Consider the following 19181-nt stretch of genomic DNA (forward strand, 5'->3'; position numbering starts at 1 on the left):
GGAGATGCATTTGGGATTATTTGATATGCAGTTAGTGGTTTTCTTACTTATGCACTCTCTCTCTCTCTCTTGGGATACATCATCCTGAATTCCATTGAGAAAATGCCTTCCTTCTATATAGGAGATTACAAGCAGCAAAATCAAGCTGGAATGAAAACTTCATTTTAAGAGAACCAGACTTATGCAAGAGACATTTGTGCTGTGTAAATTGAAAAGAGAACTTTTCATTTCCTTCTTTTGTAGTTATTTCTGTATGTCTCACACATATCAGTAATTATAAACAAGGCAATTTGCCCAGCAAGCCAGGTTATTGTACTGTGTTACTATCAGTACATATTTATATTTCTGAAGTGCCATGGATTTGCTGTTCTAAACTGATATTTGCCTTAGTTTTGCTTAACTGCAGAAATGAGTGCCGTTGAAATTTGATAATTCTTTCTATAAAAAGGGAAACTTCTTACATATTACTCTTGCTGTGAACTCACATTTTTCACCATATTCCATTCAAAAATCAAAATAACATGATGACAGTTTTCCTTAATTATTTTCAGTCTGAAAGGTGAGGCTGTCCAGTAGCTACAGCACTATGTCTAGCTGGAACACAAGCTGCTGTGAAAGTGTGTTGCAGGATAGCAACTACACCATTCCAGCCTCATATCAGCCATCTGCAGCTGTTATTATCCTTCAGGCCAGCGTGATGATTTTCACTGTAGTTACAGATATTTTTGGCAATATCTTGGTAATCCTCTCTGTGTTACAAAACAAGAAGCTTCATACTCCTGGTAAGTACCACAGTTATTATGCTTACTGAGTCCGTTTATGCAGAGATTATGCAGATGCTTGTAATACTTTTCAAGCATGTTTTTACAAAGAGATCAGCTGTTGAAAATGAAAATACTATTTTGTTGTGATACTGGATTTGTTGCACATAACTATCTGTAGTAACTGACTCTTTTCCATTTAACAGAGTTATATTAAAACTAGTTCGAACTTACAACTTTCTCTATGCACTAATTACTATTCTTTTTTTCGCAATAATCTTTATTAATTTTTCAATAAAACACTCAAAAAATATATATCACAGATTAACAAAGTGATCAACTTGAAGTAAAACAATTATATTTTCTTAATAATATTATTAAGGTGTACCACCTAGCAAGTTTATATCAACATAAGAAAGGAAATAAAAAGATAACTATTTACAATAGTGCTAGTTGCCATAAGAAGAAGAAAACAGTAAAGAAAAAATGTAATATATCAACTCGAGAAAGACTTATAGTTAAAGTTACAAAACGTATTAATTTGTGTAAACAGGAACCTCATAAACCTCAGTAAGATAAAAAAAGGAGTAAATATAAAGAAGAGATCTAGGGATTTTAACTAATTCCTCAGGTATATCTGTAAAGTATTACAGATTCAGTCTGATATAAGGTCAAAAAATATACTCCAATATTCTATAAGTCATTTATAGTCTTCAGCATCTGACATAAAGAACTTGTGGGTTGTTAAATATTTAATTGCCATTGTTTTAAAACCTTTCCAGCTAAGTATGGCTCTGTCCTTCCAGTTTAATGTAATATATAGTTTAACTAATACAAACAATGTGATTAAAATGTGGGTTTGAAATTTTGTTATTCCAGGCGGGGCTATGTGTAATATGGCAAACTCTCATGATAAAGTAGATTTTTCATAACCCATCTTAAGAAGTTTATCTCTCATAGAGCACTGGAGTTTATAAGCACACTTACAGCTTCAAAAAATGTGTAGGAGATCTGCTTTTTGATGGTCACAGTAAGGGCAGAAAGGTGAGAACGTTAAGTTAAATTTATTTTTGGCTACAGGCTTTATATATGCATGAAGTATCATAAATTGGGTATAGTTAAATCTTTTAAAAGGTATTTTTATTGAGCAGGTAATTACTTTATTAGATATCGATGCTTTAAGGTCAGACCAGTATTTAGAAAACAAAGCTCTGTTTTGATGTCTGATAGACTTGAATACTTTGTACATGCTTGATATCATATTCTTCCTAATAAGAAATAGATTCTAAAGACTTTTGCAGATATTAATTTCAGAATGTAGTTTAGGGTAGATTAGTATATTGGAACAGACTTCTCTAGTTTGTCTTAATTTGATAGTATAGCTCTTAGGGAGATTAGGTGAGACTCTCAAGTTTGCATTAGATTGGTCTCTGTTTTGATAGAAGTCTTAAAATCCTATATTCCTTTAGTGGGGGAAATTATTTAGATTTATCATTGAATTATTGATTTTTAGATTTGGATTAAGGTGTGGAGGTTGTAGGATAGGAAAAGCATTAGTTTAATTCAGTGATTTAATTAGGTTTTGAAAGATTAGTATATTATTCCTTTAGGAAGCATGAACTTTAAATTTTTTTCAGTTTTATTTTATCCAGCAAAGGAAGAGCTTTGGAATTAAAATTGAGAGATTTAATATATTTATGATAGATCTCCATCAAGGAAGGGGACCATTCTTTCCTCTTAAGATTGTTATCTGCTATTAATAGAAGTCTATTGATGTTAATAATATCATAGTAGAGTTTGAAATATGGGAGATTTAGTCCCCCTTTGTTGCAGTAATTAATATTCTATTAGCTGCACAGGTCTTTTACTAAACCTTGGATTTCTCGGCTATACTCTCTATTATTAAGTACCACACCAAAATTAAATGATCATATTATTCAAAGATCAGTTATGATGAAAAACATGAATCCATTGAATAAGCAGCAGAAAAATAAAATATGAATTACAGCATGACGTTAAATTGGGTACATATGCATTAGCATAGATGTCTGGAAGTATGATGCTTATACTTAGCTGTAGCATGGTATTCAGAAGTACTCACCACTGAAGCAAAAATATGTATGGCTATAGAAAACAGACTGCTATTAGCTCAACAAACAAACAAAAAAACATTACTGACACAGCTATTTTATTCTGACTAGTTTTGTTTATTAATATATTGGACCAGATTCCAAAAGAGTTGCTGTCAGTGTAAGTGACTTATTTCAGTGTAAGGCCTGTCTATAAATAGGCTTATACCGGAGGACGAGATTCCAAAAGACCTGTTCTTAGTGAAAGTGGGCACTTGCACTGGCTGTTTTCTTTTTTCATGAAAAATAGTTTGAGACAATGGGAAAAGTATCAAATGTGAGCTGCAATGTTTCTAACATATTTTAAATTAAACGTCAAATAATAATCCAAGTGACTTAGAGTCACAAATTAAATTGAAGCAGGCTCTTATTTTATACTTAAATTAATGATGATGCTATGTTTTAAATTGCTTTTTTTATTTATTAATGTTGTACCTTTCTAAAAATGTTCAGTGTAGGTTACAAAACTATATAATGAAACAAAAACTCTGATGTTTGATAATAATAATAATGATAATAATAATACTAATAATAATAATAATAATAATATATTCTACTTCTCTATGTTCCTTCAAAGACTTTTCTAAATAAATAAGTTTTTATCTTTATCACAGCAACTAGGGTAGATAATTCTAGTTCCAGCTAAATTATAAAGTAATTCCAGGTTTAATAATTCACAAACATAAAGTCTCTGAAACCGGCTTTATCAGTTATGCTAGCAAGTAACTGTAAAGCTTATCTACCCTCTTACTGCTGTGTTACAGCTGAGCTGGGATTTTGTATTTTGCATAATCTGAGTAATGGAAAACTACCATCTAGTTTAAACATTATTCATAAGCCAATCAACTAAAACTTTACTGAGATCATAAATTATATCTAAGCAAATGTTGCAGATTTTCAACTTGTTTTTTTAAGACTCAAAGGGAGTCATGATCAGTTATTTATGTTCATCTGTTAACTAGGGGCAGAACACTGATCCAGAGGACCATTTTCAGGCTCAGGCCAGAAGAATATAATAGACAGAAGGCAATAAAGTTGACCATTTCAAATGGATGCATGCATAGTGATGAATGGTGAAAAATGTTTTGCAATCATCAGCACTGCAACTAAAAAAAACTATAATAATTTAAACTGTACAAGTTATATACCTAGCTCAATATGCAACATCTATAGCAGGCATTCATTAGAGCTCAAGTAAAAGTCAGTGAAAGTTAATATGGGGGGAAAGGAATGTGGAAAGGATGAGAAAAGAGGAAAGTAGTGGGGGATTTGATGGGTAGAACAGCAGACTATGAATGAAGAAAGCTAGTGCTAGTGGGAGGGGGTGCTTAAGATACACTGCCTTTTGTTTAGCACTTGCAGGAGGCTTCATGATTCAAATATTTTTTAAGTAGAGTGCTGAAGGCTTGACAGAGAGGGAGTGTTTGTATTTTTAGTGGGAGGGATTTCCATTAGGTGGTCAGAGTTGAGAAAAATCGGTCGATACCATGAAGTCTTTTCCTATGGGTAAGTAAATAGCGTGTTTTGTGGAAATTTAATCTTAGATCATAGGTAATGTATCCTACAGTTACTCTGCTGACAAAAAGGGGGTGGTCTGTTGGTTTATAGATTACAAGTGAGGGAAGCTAGGAGCAGAGTGAACTTTTTTTAATTGGAGGCCATTTCACCTTGTATAGGACATTGAGGTAATGTTATGTTTTGGAGCCAGGGAGAAGAATCTACAGATATTGTCAATTGTTGTAAAGAGGGATGTCAGATTTATCTTGGAACCATTGGCTGTGATTGCGAGACCATAATCTTTAATAATATGGTTGTCAAAACATTATTATAAGAATAACTTAATGGTGATTTAGAGCAAGCTATTTACTGGAAACTGGTACAGACCAATTTTTGGCCGTATATACAGAAGCCAGTTTAGAGTGCAGTTGTAATAACAAAATATTATATTGTATATAAGTTACTTTTCCCCAAGCCTGAAAGGAAACAGATAAGGAGCTGATGAAAAAGCATGAAAACTCAGATAATAGCAAATAAAGAATTTATTGCACTATAACAAATCTGAAAGAATTGAGAATGTATTAACCAGGTTGTGAATTTGACATAATCAGTGACACAACTGACAGAAGGTAACTGAGAAGACAGGACAGAGTGTTATTAAATTACATTACACTGTATTATATTACATTAAATTCCATTTAACTAATCACAGAAGAAGATAATATGTCTATCTGGTTTGCCCATTAAGTAAATTTCTGCTTCCTCTCTATCCCACTTCCACAGCACTGCTGTTTTACATATCTAGTACATTCATGAATGCTTGCATGGATTATTTTTCCATAACCCATTCTGGAAGTTTATTCTAATGTCCATACACTCTCAACAAAGAACTATGTTTGTGAATCAAAACGGTACCTCTTTCCAACAAACTGATTGTGCCTCCTCCTTCTAATTTTTTTGGCTTAGGGTGATAATTTCGCATCTCTATAAATAGTGATGTGCACCCCATATCATGCCCCCCATCCCTTTCAGTTTCTTAGTGAGAAAAGATTTAACTTCCTTACTGTTTGATTCTAACCTTCATTCTCCTTCCTGTGCACCTTTCTGGTGCCTTTCTTCTCACCTCATTCCAGCAACCTATTTTCCCTTTCATCATACATCCTCCAGAGCTGCACAAAACATCCAATTTTGTGATCTGACCATGGACTAGTTGAGACAGAGAATTATTTCTTAATGTATGTTGCCATTGTCCTCATACTCTGGTGCTCAACTGTATGTCAATTAACACTAACAGATCCTTTTCTTACTCTGCTGCCATTTGTTAATCTACCACAAGATGATGTTTCACTGCAGGGTTTCTATGTTTCAGATGAAGTATTTTGCATATCTGACAGCACTGAACATCAGCTGTTACCTTTTGAATGAACTGATTAGCCATACCCTGTCTTTCTTTAGACCATCCTCACTCCTCTCTGCACTGCTGCACAGTGCACTTACCTTTATGTAGTTACTAAAGAGGGTGATTCTGTTCTGGTTTCCTTAGCTACATCCCACACAAACACATTACAGAGAACTAGACCTGGAAATAATACACACATACTTTGCTAGTTAATTTCATTTTTTCCTGACATTGTCCCTCTTAGCACAGCTTTCCATATACAACCATTTCAACTTACAGTAAGCTAATTCCTTGGTCTTTATTTTATCCCACCCCCTCCAGTCTTCCTCACAGCTGCTGTGTAGGAATGCTAAAGTGCAGACAAGGCACATCTAACATCAGATCCCTGTCAAATTGTCTTGTATTTCAATTCTAAAATTGGATCAGTTTTGACTAACAACTTCTAGTCATGAATGAATGTTGATTGATATCCTACAGATATCTGTCTTTCTGAAAAATAATTAGGCACTCCCTTATCATTCTCTATAGCACTTTTCCTGACACTGTTGTATGTAATAGGTGTGAAATTTCATTGCTTTTCCTGTTCTCTGTTTTACAAGGGTACCATTGCTCCTGTCCTTCAGTTCTGACTTTTTTTCGATTGGAATTTTGTTGAGAAAGGGGATGAGAGCAACAAGAATGCATTCCTCCACCGTATTGCTGAGTTTGAGGTAACTCTTCATTAGGCAGTAATACTGAATAGGCTGCAGGATGAAGTGCATATAGGAATGCTCATACCTGTGTATACAGGGTAATAGTCTACAGACCAGTGTACCTGGTGATGCAAAGTATAGAGTATCTAAAAATCTCAGACATCTTGAATGGAAACTGTAATAAATATAAAGGTGTATGAATCTTCTTGAGGGTAATTTTACATTGAATGGCAATTATTCAACATATCTATCAGAAATCTCACATACGTTTTGTTGGCTTAATTTTCTATGGCTTCAGCTTGACCAGTGACATTCTTTTGGATGGTCATTAGACTATTCAACCAGGCAGGTTGGCGAACCAAAAAAGCATGTTCTGTCTCAGGATATGATGCTACCACTTATGATATTGCCCATAAAAGTCTTGAGACTATCTAGATAATTCCAGATAAATGAGGTGATGGCCTTCTATGGAGTCCTCTTATCTGTTCTGATTAGGTTTAACCATACTGGGTATTAGGAATGCAAAGATATGGCCCCTGCTTTTCCTTCTACTATGACTAGACTGGCTCCTGGACCTTCTTGGCTATCTCTTGCCTACATGCGAACTCAGCCTAGTAATGTTCACAGATATTTGGTCCACCTTTATTAAAAGAGGCCATCATAGTATCTTTTATTAAAAAACCCTTCCTTGAGATGCCTAGTATGGATAATTAGTATCCCATTTCCAATTATGCCATTTGTTTCAACAAAATATGTTCAAAGAAGGGTGCTGTAATAAAATGCTAAAGTGATTTTGGGAGTAAATGTAGTAATATCTACATGTAAAACCGTATACTAAAATGAGGAAGCTCAGTTTTAAACAATTATAACATGGCCACAGATGGTAGCTCTGTAAAAAAGCTTATTATATAACAGATATTGCTTCTTTCTGATCTGTGTAAAGTTGCTTCCCACTAATGAGTTTTGTGCAAGAAGTCATTTGAAGGTCTCTCAATACAAAAGTTGTTGCACAGTTGTTAAAGATATTAGTGGCATGGTACAGAATTATGAAGTAATGCATGAAAAAGAAAAAAATGTGTGGTATCCATGTATAAAGCAGTTGAACAGTGGCATAGCTAAGACAGACTAAAGAAAGAAGCTGTTCTAACTACATTGTACCAAGGTTCATGACTGGCAGATGCCTATCAGATGTGGTCACACCTGAAGCCCTCCAGTGGTATGTGTGTGTTATCTAGGCTGTAACAAGCTAGTTGCATTTGTACCAAGTAAATTGTTATAGTTTACAAAGCAGAAGACTTTTTTCCCCTCAGTTTGGATCAGAAGACATTTTTCAGCTCCTCAGCTCAGACCAGAATATATATATATATATATATATATATATATATATATATATATATATATATATATATATAAGTATATGTATATATAAAATGTTTTGACTCTCAACTTAGAGTTGAGGGGGGTACTAGATAGAGACCTGCCCATGCACCATAACAGGTAGGTATGGCTTGGCACTTAAAACAGAAATAGTGTACTTGCATCTGCGCTAAAAAGCCTTGGTGGAAATAAAAAAAGAATGTTTTTCTATGGGAAAATGTGTGAATCTGATGTATTGGCTAGCCTTGTGTTTTTATTCCAAGTTAAATATTGATCTCTGCCTTAAATGTGGCGTCTGCTGAAAATGCAATAAAACTACTGTGAGCTGTATGGTGTTTTTTTCTATATACAATCTGTATCAAGTTGCTTCTTTTAAAGTTTTGTGCATTAAAGAAAGGACTGAACCAGCGACTTCCGATAAACTGTTCAAATAAAGCTGGTTTTGTGGACATTTGGTACTCAAAACAGATGCTTTTCTATGTGTAATACAAGGCAGAGCTTGTACTGAATAACTAGACCAATACTGAGTTGTGACAAAGCGGGACTACAGAGCAGGTAAGTGATGAAACCAAGCAACTTGTTAATGAGCAATTAAGTATCTCTGAATTAAGGCAGCTGTGCAGCAGAATGTGTGCTGTGTGTTGCTGAAACACCTTAAATACCTTGAAATTTGAATAATGTAACTGAAAAACAAAATGCTATAGGAAAAGCTATACAAAACCTGGAAGGGGTACAAAAATATATGATACCTGACACTTTAAAACAATGGGAAGTTTATATCAGACCCTTCTTGCTGTTGTATGGTTGCAGTCTGATGAAGAAGAAATGATGCAGGATTTTCAAATGAAGGTGGACAGTATTCTTGGTCTGAAAGTAAAACATCTGAATTTGCAATCTGAAGTTATCCCACTGTATTAACTACAAATGTTTTTTGTATTGCATCATGTCCCTAAAGATATTAAGAAAGATGACCAAGACACAAATGAAAATCAAGGAGTTGTGGTGGCAATTAAGACTACAAGCTACACCCCCAGCAACCTGATAGACCATTGTTATTCATGTGCATTTTTACTCATATGTCTGTCAGATTGCTACAGCATACACACTGTTTGGTCATTGCTCACACTTAGCCCTTTACACCATAAAATGTATAATCAGTATATATGTCACATATCAGACTTTAATGCAATGGGCTGTCTTTATCCCTCTCTATGGGTTACAAGCACCAGCAACTCCCATTTATCCTCAACAGCCAGCTCCACCAGTACTTTGTTCACTGACTGAACCCCCTATAACATGAGGCTGACTGATATACACATATCTTTCTGTGCACATCAGCAGTACTTTTGGTAGTACGTACAGTTAAGAAGTGCAATAAATAGTATACAATGAGGACAGTCCATGCTATTAATTCTTGTTTTATTATTAAATGAAACAAATGCTGATAAAAGAACAAAGTTTATACTATGTTTTCCAAAAAGTTAAAAGTATCATTTTACATTCCCCACCAGTGACATACAGGGATAAGGCCCAGAGTAGAGCCCAGATGACCCAGCAGCCCAGTTCATTGACATTGCAAGTAGGGAGAAAGAGACCATATCACTGCTCCAATGACAGGACCTTAGTTGGAGAGCTCATGCTCATCGTATACAAAGCAATACATGAATTTGATTCTTTAAGGTGAAGCAGTTGAGAAGTGGAACACTTTAATAAAATGTTGAAACCTGTGATTTGATAAGCCAAAGAACAGGATGGAAAAATTGTAACCAGTTGCTTCCATACCTTTGTTCTGCTGTAAAGGAAGTACATAATTTGAACTATTATATGGTAGACGTCCTCAGGGCTTGCTAAATATTAAATAGGATACCTTGGAAGAGGGAAATGCTCCCTTTAAGAATATGATAGAATGTTGCAAATAACTACAGGATTGGCAGGAACTGATGGAGCATGGCTAGGATGTTGCCTGAGGAGCAGCAGAACTCCTTTGCTCTGTTACTTTTTATATTTATGACAGGAAATAAATCTTCTAAATAATCCTAAAGTTTTATAAACAGTTATTTTCACTGATGAATTTTTTTTTGGTTATCAAATATATTCCTGTCAAAATTGTATCTAGAGAATCTTTAATATATCCAGTCTGGAAATGAGTCATTCAAAGACAACTGTGCAGGACTCATCCTTTAAAAAATGACTACAGCCAGTTCTCACAAATACCCAGAAACAATTCTTGAAGATGGATAAAATGGACACTAAATTAGATAATTTCAAAGAACAATGCTCAAAACAAATGGATCAAATCCAGGAAGCTATTCAACAACAGAAGTCACAAATACATTGAGGACTCCCTAAATGACATGGAAGAGAGACAAAATGAAGATGAAAATAACACTGAATTTTAATTAAAATAGAATACTCTTTTGCTGAGGAAAATTGATGATATACAGAATAGGTCCCTCAGAAATAATATCTGTATTTTTGGTTTACCAGAAAAAAAATAGAAGGGACTAACATATAAGCTTTCTAACATCTTGGCTACTGAAGATACTAAACATACCTGAAGCAATGTCATTTAGAAATGAGAGGCCACATAGGTGTTTGACTCTACATCTTCTACAAAAAATAACTAATTTCCAAGATCTACAATAGTGAGATTTTTTTTTTCTTCTCATGATAAGGAATTAATCCTAAAAACTGCCTAGGCATAATCTCCACTCAAAACAGACAACAAAACAAAACACTTTATTTTGATAATGATTATTCTGCAGCTGTCATCTCAAAAAGAAAATGTTTTCTGCTTTAGTTAGAGAACTTAAGAAAGAACAAATTAAAGTTCACCTACTGTTCCCTGCAAATCTGAAGGAATTCCCACCTAATGGTGTCACATTATTTGAAGACCCGGATGCTGCTTTAACATATCTTCAGAAAAAAAAGCATTTTAAAGCAAGTGGAAGATGTGGACTACAATAGTGTTTCCTTAGAGATTCAAGCTGAAAAAGCAGACTGGAAGATTAATGAGAAGAAGAAGTTAAGAGACAAATAATTGAACAGCACTTAATTTTTACAAAGCATAATAATAGTAGTCTATTCTTCGTTTAATCTTTGTTCTAATAACATGAATAAGTTGCATTCAACTGTGTTACTTGAGGTAGGAAGAACACAGAGAGTCCCTATAATAATTTAACCTTAACTTTCTTAATATTCTTTCTACCTATACATAGCATAGAATCATTTACATCTATAATAACATTCTATTATTTAAAAATGATAATTGAAAAGTCCATACTGTTAGTAAAACACCAATAAAATATTTTTTTCTTTAACAGCTTTATTTATAAATAAATATTTAAAGTCTGAGTCTTCTTTCTTCATTACATCTGACTTAGAATTACTTGCCTTTGATTTTAGTAAACAAATGCATTGGGGAATAGTAAACATCCAATCTCATACTTTATCTTGTTGATATACGTTTCATCTGCAAGATTTTTATTTAAAACACACATATCTAGTTTTACTGTGGTAGCATAATCTAATCATATTTCTATTATTGAACTGAAAAGTTGAATGGTTTACTGATGATGCTGACTCACTGTTTATATCAATATGGGAAGTGGAGTAGTCAGCACATAGTGTGGTTATATTGTTCTCTTTAATTTCTCTTTTACTTATGCCTTCTGTCCTTTGTGAGTTGCTTGGGTCTAGGTCATCATACCTGTGTTGATGCTGGCCGCTGCTGGGATAAGTTTGTGGTGTGAAGAGGGGATGCTTTGAGGATCGTCAGTTTTGTGTGATGGGCTGGCTATGTACTTGTGACTGGTAGTTGAAGATAGCTGGTGTGCTGGTATTTTGTTTGCGGCAATTGTATGGATGCTGTTGGGGAAGATCGTTTATTTAGGGAATCATTTTTTTATTTGATGTTTTGGCTGGTCTGACATGTCTTGCTGTGCTCTCTTAGGAAATGTGTGGGTGTTGGTTTTGAGTCAGTTGCAGCAGGGAAGTGATTTCTTTATCTTCTTCTTCCTGGTTGCCAAAGCATGTGGGACTCTGTGCATTTTACAGTGGGACAGAGAAGAGGTTGTTGTGGTTTAGCAGTTTTATTTTTAAGAGAACATATTGAGTGCCGAAGGACAACTGCAATATGCTTGGCTCAAGTGTTACTTGAAACTGTTTTTTTTTTAAAATTTTCTGTTGTGAGCTATTCTTCTGGGTATGGCTTTCCACTGTGGTCTCGAGAAAACAAAGCTTTCTGTCGCATCCTGAGTAAGCTAAAGAGCTTAGCTGTTAATCAAAACACTAAGGATGGAGCTCATGTTTTATTCATAAGATCTTAGAAATGTGTCCGGTATTCTTAGAAGAAAAATAAGTATTACAAACTTTTGTTGTTACCTAACAGACTTATTAAATAATAACTAATTCAAGTAGCAGAATAAACATATGCTCATTTTTATATATGTTTACAATTATTTTCATTTTCTCATTTCTCTAATGGACAAACTTATCTAAAGAACAGATTAACTGAACATCAGGTTACATTTTGAACAGCTATGCTTAAAATGCAGTTTAATGTAAGATTGCATCTGAAACTCTGAATGTTTTCCTGGTATTTCAAAGTTTAAATATGAGTTGTTTATGGTACCTTTAGTTATTAGCTTTACAATATACATGACAATAATGAGCTAGATGTTAAATGATTTGAGTTTGCATGCTACATTAAACTTTACTCTATTGAATGTAGACTTCGACACTGCAAGAAATATTTTGACTTAGTTTATTAGATAACTCAGCAAATACATGAAGCAGAGGTCCAAACCCACAGATGGTAGCAAATAATTTTAATGAACAGGCAGGATAAGCGCTTTCATCTTGTGTACAAGACTTCATCAGATGCCTGAAAGTTACATTACATTTTATTTATACCCATTTCAATTAGTTTCAATTAAAATTTAAAGACACATAAAACCATATACAAAATGAATAAAGTGACACTTGCATAAACTGTAAATAAATCCTGAAACTTTTAAAATTGTTCCTTCATAACTTGATGTTACCAAGATTAATATAAAAATAAATAAATAATATATACATATTTAAATTTGTACCGCTTTAGCCATTAAACCCGGCTTAATAGTAATATATTCATTTAAACCCAGAAAAATGTTAGACTTTAGCCTAAGCTGCCACTTCAATTCCCTATTTAACAATAACTTTTTAACATCCCCCCTCTGGGATTTATTTTCACCACATCTATAATCCCGAATTTCAAACAACTAAAGGAAGAACAGTCAATGGAGTGTTTAAACAGTGCACTAGTCTCCTTCTTAATCCTAATATCATGAAAATGTTCATACATTCTATCCTTAAGAGCCCTCTCTGTCTTTCCTATATAGAATGCAGGACACTTTTCACAAATAGCCAAGTACACTATCATTTTTGTGTTACAGTTACCTTTACAAAACCACACTCTACTATTCAAACCATTTTGCAGACATACACTGTCTTCCTTAATAATATGTGAGCATTGCCTGCAGTTGCCACATGAACTAGTTGCCTTTTTTATTAAGCATTTAGACATGTCCAGTTGTTCAAATACTCTTTTAAAATTCTTTCCAGTTCTAAAGGAGAATTTAGGTTCATGCCTCACTACTTCATACAACTCTTTATTTGTTTTAAGCATACTCCAATTAGTCTTTACAATGGTAGTAAAAATTCCTGTAAAGGCATTAAACTCAGTTATACATGCCCTTTGAAACTTATTTTCTCTTACTTTAACAAAATCATCCAAAGGTTTTCCTAATAAAGCCTTGTATCTAGTACCCCACCCTCTATATATTTCATATAATACCTCCTGAACCATCTCTCTTGGGTACCCCTCTCCATAAACTTCTCACCAAGAAACTAGAGTTCCCCAGCTAAATCTGCTTTGTCTGAGGTCATTCTTGCGATACGTACTGCTTGTCGTTTTACAATACTTTTTTTCTGAAACATAGGATGATTACTAGTGTAATGCAAAAAACTATTACACCATGTACTTTTTCTAAAAATTCTGGACTTAAACCCTTCTTTGGTCTGAAAAATAGTAGTGTCAAGATAGTTTATACTAAATTTATCCCACATGTGTTTAAATTTGAAAAAGGTAGTACAATCATTTAAATATTGCATAAAGGAATCTACAGTCTCTTTGCCCCCTTCCCATAGAACAAATATATTGTCCAAAAATCTCATGTAAAGATGTATATTGCTACTATATAGACAATTAAATACATACCTGTGTTCCCATTCCAACATTACCAGATTAGTGTAAATGGAGGCACAGTTTATTAGATAGTAAATATAAGTGCATTCATATGTATAGTCTACATATAAAGAAGGGGTGGGAGGTTGGAGTAATGGTTAAGGTGCTTACCTAAGAAACACAAGGTGCAGGGTTTGAGTGTCACATGGGATAATTGGCTAGGCTTAAAATGGCCCATGAGGGCAGTTAGCCTAGTACTAACCTATGAACCTATTTATAAAAACAAATAATAATAAACAGAACATGATAGAGTTAAGGAAGTAGAGTCTCTGCTTTGAATATATTGATATATATTCATTAAAATGTCTATAGAAAATATTGCAGATACTAAACGTTTCAAAACCATTTCTAAGATTGATAAAAAAATGGAAATTTGAAAATAATGACTGGTATGTTATTTTGATATCTTGACATATAACTTTATCTTAATAGTTTGTATATCCAAACTTGGAGTTTTAGACTCCATGAGGGATTTGAGGGCTTTTAAGCATATATGTCTAACGATATTGGAAATGTTTTATACTTTTTGGGAGTCTACTACTGATATTAGTTATACAGTTATATGAGTTCCAGTATTCATTCCCTGACTTCAAAAGTGGTACAACATTGTATTATAATTTTGAAATTATGAAATCATGTCAAATAATTGTGTTAAACCTTCCACATTTCAACTCGTAAATGTATTTCTATTAACATCAATGACTTAAACAATGGTTGTAAGAGACAGTCTAAATAGATGTATAAAATTATTTAATTCACAGCTTATATTTCTACAGGAGGCACATTTATTACAGACAGATTTAGATAGAGTTAATACAAAGACATACCCTGTGTTAGTAAGTTGTCATTATACCCAGGAAAAGAGAGGGGTAGCTATTCTATGGAAAAATACTCAGCTTATGCCTAAGACTATTGGATCCTATAATGATGAGAAAGTAATGTTCTGTTCGGTAACTATAGAAATTAAAATAAGAATATATAACCTCATTAATTTATATTGGTTTTCAGGAATAGGAATTAGTACTGTTAAGAATCAATTGAACAAAACAGTTAAAATTTCAAAATGTAGTACCATACTGGCAGGGGATTTTCATTGCATAGTAAAAGTTAACAATACTAATTCCACAAGAAAGAGGAAAATCTTGGTCTCAGCAAAAGAGTTAATGAAGTTTATTGACATATTTCATATTACAGTTATAAGCAATTTTTCAGACACATATTCACTTTTTTCACTAATTATTCAAACAGACATGGAACTCAAGCAAGAACTGATAAAGTATATATTTCTAATGAGTAACAAGATAGATTAGATAAGGTTAAAGTAGTTTCACGTTTACTTTCAGACCATAATGCAATAACGTTTGAGCTGACATTAAAAACTGGGAATAATATAACTATTAGAAGTATGCATGCTTATATAACTAATTTTTTTTATGAAAGAAATACAGACTTTTGTAGAAATTATTTACACAGATAATATTTCTGAATTTTTTTGTCTGGGATTACCTAAAGGCCTATTTATATGGTAGAATTATGTCTTGGTGAGAGAGCAAGATGGCTGACGTCCTATAGAGAGAGCTGAAACCCAGTAGAGCACCTTACCCAAACATTTTACATAAAATATAAGGGAGATAAAATTCTCTATATCACCAAATACATTGTACAGGCATAGGAGCAACTTACGGTATGAACTGGAATAAGAAATAAATCTGGATCCTCGGTAAAAAGACAGGATTTCTGCAGATAGCTGTAAGGGTCTCTGCCACATGTGAACTTTGTGCACAATACTGCTAGGCCAAGGTAATCCTAAATTACAACACAGAAGAACTTCTACCAAATACAGTAAGTCTGATCAAACAAAATGCCTAATGATCAGGAATCTATGGAAAGCCAGACTACTAAATCAAAATTTACTACAATAAACTCACCTGAAAAGGATACAACATCTAAAAGAGCCAGAACTAGCAAAGCTGTGGAATCTAGTAAAAATGCAAACTCAAATAAAAACAAGTCAGAAAACTCCAACCTAGAAGACTTGAAAGTAGCTTTGCAACCCATTCAGGAAGCTATACAAAACCTATCAACTCAAATGAACGCAATTGACTCATCTACATATAAAATACTTACAAGACTGGACAAAATAGAATCTAAAATAATGGATCACGACATTCAAATAGAAAGCATCCAAAAGGAGTCAAATACCAACAAAAATGATATTCAGGAAATACAAGCAAAAATCCTGGATCTCGAAGCCAGATCTAGACGGAACAACTTAATTATAAGGGGCATCCCTGAAAATGCAGATCAAAATAAGCTGCTGAACACACTGTCAGAAATCTTTACCCTATTCCTAGGAAATGATTTAGAAGCTAACCAAATCACTATTGAGAGAGCACATAGGGCTCTTAGACCATCACCAGTTGTAACTAGACCAAGAATTGTATATGCCAAGATCCTTAGCTTTCTTCATGTTAACAAAATATTACTTGCTGCCAAAACAAAAAAATCTGTGGTTTGGAATGGCATGAGCATTACCATTGCTCAAGATCTACCATATCAAATTAAACTAGAGAGACAAAAGCTTGCCCTTTACTCATAACAAAACAAATCAGATTCCAAATGAAGTTCCCCAACACACTTACCTTTACAATGCAAGACCACAGATACTCATGCAACAACAAGGAAGAAGCAGCTACGACGTTTTTTAAAGTATTTAAAACAAACCCAGGAAAAAACGCGTTTTAAAACCCAATAAACGCTAGTTATGCTCTCACTGCCACAAGCAAAAAGAAAAGAAGATCCTTCCACATAATCTAGATTACCTGCTTTGTATAACGCGCTTCTGCTAAGCTTCTTTCTCCTCTGATGATTTCCAACCGAGGGGCCCTGCTTTTTGTATCCGAAATCAAGTGCTGGTTCCTGGGTATGATCTTCACATAGTCGTCGGTCTAAAATAGAAGCTCCAGCTCCCATCAGGCTAGGTTGTCAACATTAACCTTGTGTGAAGGCTGAATTCCCAAGGTTCAATGCTTCCTTAAAGCTACAGAGCCCAACTCTACACAATCATGCACCGAAGGAGAATAAAAATGAAAGTGAAGAGTAAAAACAACTCAAGCAACCCGAGGATACAGCAAAACTTCATGGAGGAAGCAGGCACACACTAATATGGACAAAATACTGGATATCTCACTATACAAAGGTACTTTAAAAACTACATGGTGACTGTAAAATAGGATAGGATGCTGAAGAAATCTAAGGGCTTAATACATTTAACGTTGTACTGTTTAAAGGGCAAACAGTGGAAATGCATAATATAGGTGGATCTTATGTCTGGTTGCATATTAGTCTCTGTTTATTCAGCTTAAAAAACAGAGGCGTTTTTTTTTTTTTTTTTTTTTTACATAGACATTAAGAGAGCAACTTGTGGATTATGGTCACAACCAGATGGACGCTCAGTTTTATCTGTAGTACAAGCCATAAAAAAGAAGGGGAAGGAAAAGAAAAAAAGAAAAAAAATGTTATTTGTGCAGTTTTGATGAAAATATCTTGTTTCAAAATACTTTTGCATTGTTCAAACCCTGTATGAATACAGAGTCCAAGAGAGGAGTTCTAGATAAATTAAGGGCTCATCAAAATACAGGATATAATGCTTTCTACATGAATGTAAATATATAGTTAACTTAGCAATTTTCTCACTTTACTTTCAATGTGTGCTCTGCATGATGTTTCAAGCTACGGTACTAGGGATAGAATAGGTTTCTATGCTCTGCTGGAATTGGTTTAACGAACTGGGATACTGGATGAATAGGGATACCCCATGGTTAAACCCTAAAAAGAATTTCTATAGTCTCTATCTAACAATTGTGCTTCTAATAAGAACTGGTATCCCAATCTCTTCCAGGGGGACAGAGGTAGTGGTTAGGCACTGGGATAAAGCTGGAAGAGTTTCTCATCTATATCTAATAATGTATGTATGTGTTCGGGGTCCTGCAGTGATACGGTTATTTAACAGTACAGTACATAGCTTCCGATTTTGTATTCAAGTTCTAAAGAAAAGATGTTGAAGTTAGCCTCATGGAATGTTAAAGGTTTACAAACAGATAATAAGAAAAAACTTTTCATGCATCTTGTCTATAAATCCAATCTAGACTTTATAATGATATAAGAAACACACCTACTAAAGGAGCAGTGGGTTCACACGGCAAATAAAAAATGGATCGAATCCATTATAGCAGCTGGTAATAACACCAATAAAGCAGGAGTTGCCATCATTATTAAAAATTCGTTCCAATACAATATTTTAAGACAAGATTCAGACCCAGAAGGCAGATGGTGTTATTTTATAACCAAAATTGACAAAGTAGACAAACCAATCTTGATAGTAAATGTATATGCCCCTTGCTCCTCTCAACACAAATTTATTATGGGCATCTATAACTTAATAAACTCCTTCCCAGAACACTACTACATCCTAGGGGGGGACTGGAACTCTATTCAAGACCCAAATATAGATAGAACAAACAAAAAAACTAAATTCAACTCACAGGCCAATACTGCCCTTTTTGAAATCAAAAATGATTTTAGACTTAGTGACCCACACCTCATTACCGTCCCTCACACAAATAGTAAAGGTTTTAACTTCTTTTCACAGTGTCATAAAACTTGGTCCAGACTGGATTTCTTCTTAGTCTCGGACACCCTATTACAATTTAAACTTTCACTAGACTCAGAACCCAGATCTCTATCGGATCACTCGAAAATCACCCTTACAATAGATTGGGCACATTGCAACTCACAACATAACAATAATAGACTCTGGCACTTGAACCCTAACTTATTAGAAAAATAAGATATTAGAAAAGAAATTGACTTCTTACTGGACCAATGCATTTTAGCTATTGTAGATAACACCTTTCCATTCGATATAACTTGGGCTACCACCAAGGTATTAATTAGAGGGATGTTAATCAATAAATACGCTTTCTATAAGAAAAATATTTTCACCAAAGAAAAAAGTATTAAGGATGAAATATCTAA

General features: G+C 34.0%; 1 protein-coding gene across 1 annotated transcript in view; it reads left to right on the forward strand.

The window, feature by feature from the left end:
* The first annotated feature begins 586 nt into the window (after positions 1-586).
* The window catches only part of LOC122808262, a 116569-nt gene continuing 97974 nt past the window's right edge, over positions 587-19181 (forward strand). The window contains exon 1 of the mRNA XM_044079225.1: positions 587-782. Within this exon, the coding sequence (XP_043935160.1) occupies positions 587-782 (196 nt within the window). The remainder of the gene's footprint in view (positions 783-19181) is intronic.

Source organism: Protopterus annectens, chromosome 8.part0 (assembly GCF_019279795.1).
Source record: "Protopterus annectens isolate FY-2018-M chromosome 8.part0, PAN1.0, whole genome shotgun sequence".
Classification (NCBI taxonomy): Eukaryota; Metazoa; Chordata; order Ceratodontiformes; family Protopteridae; genus Protopterus; species Protopterus annectens.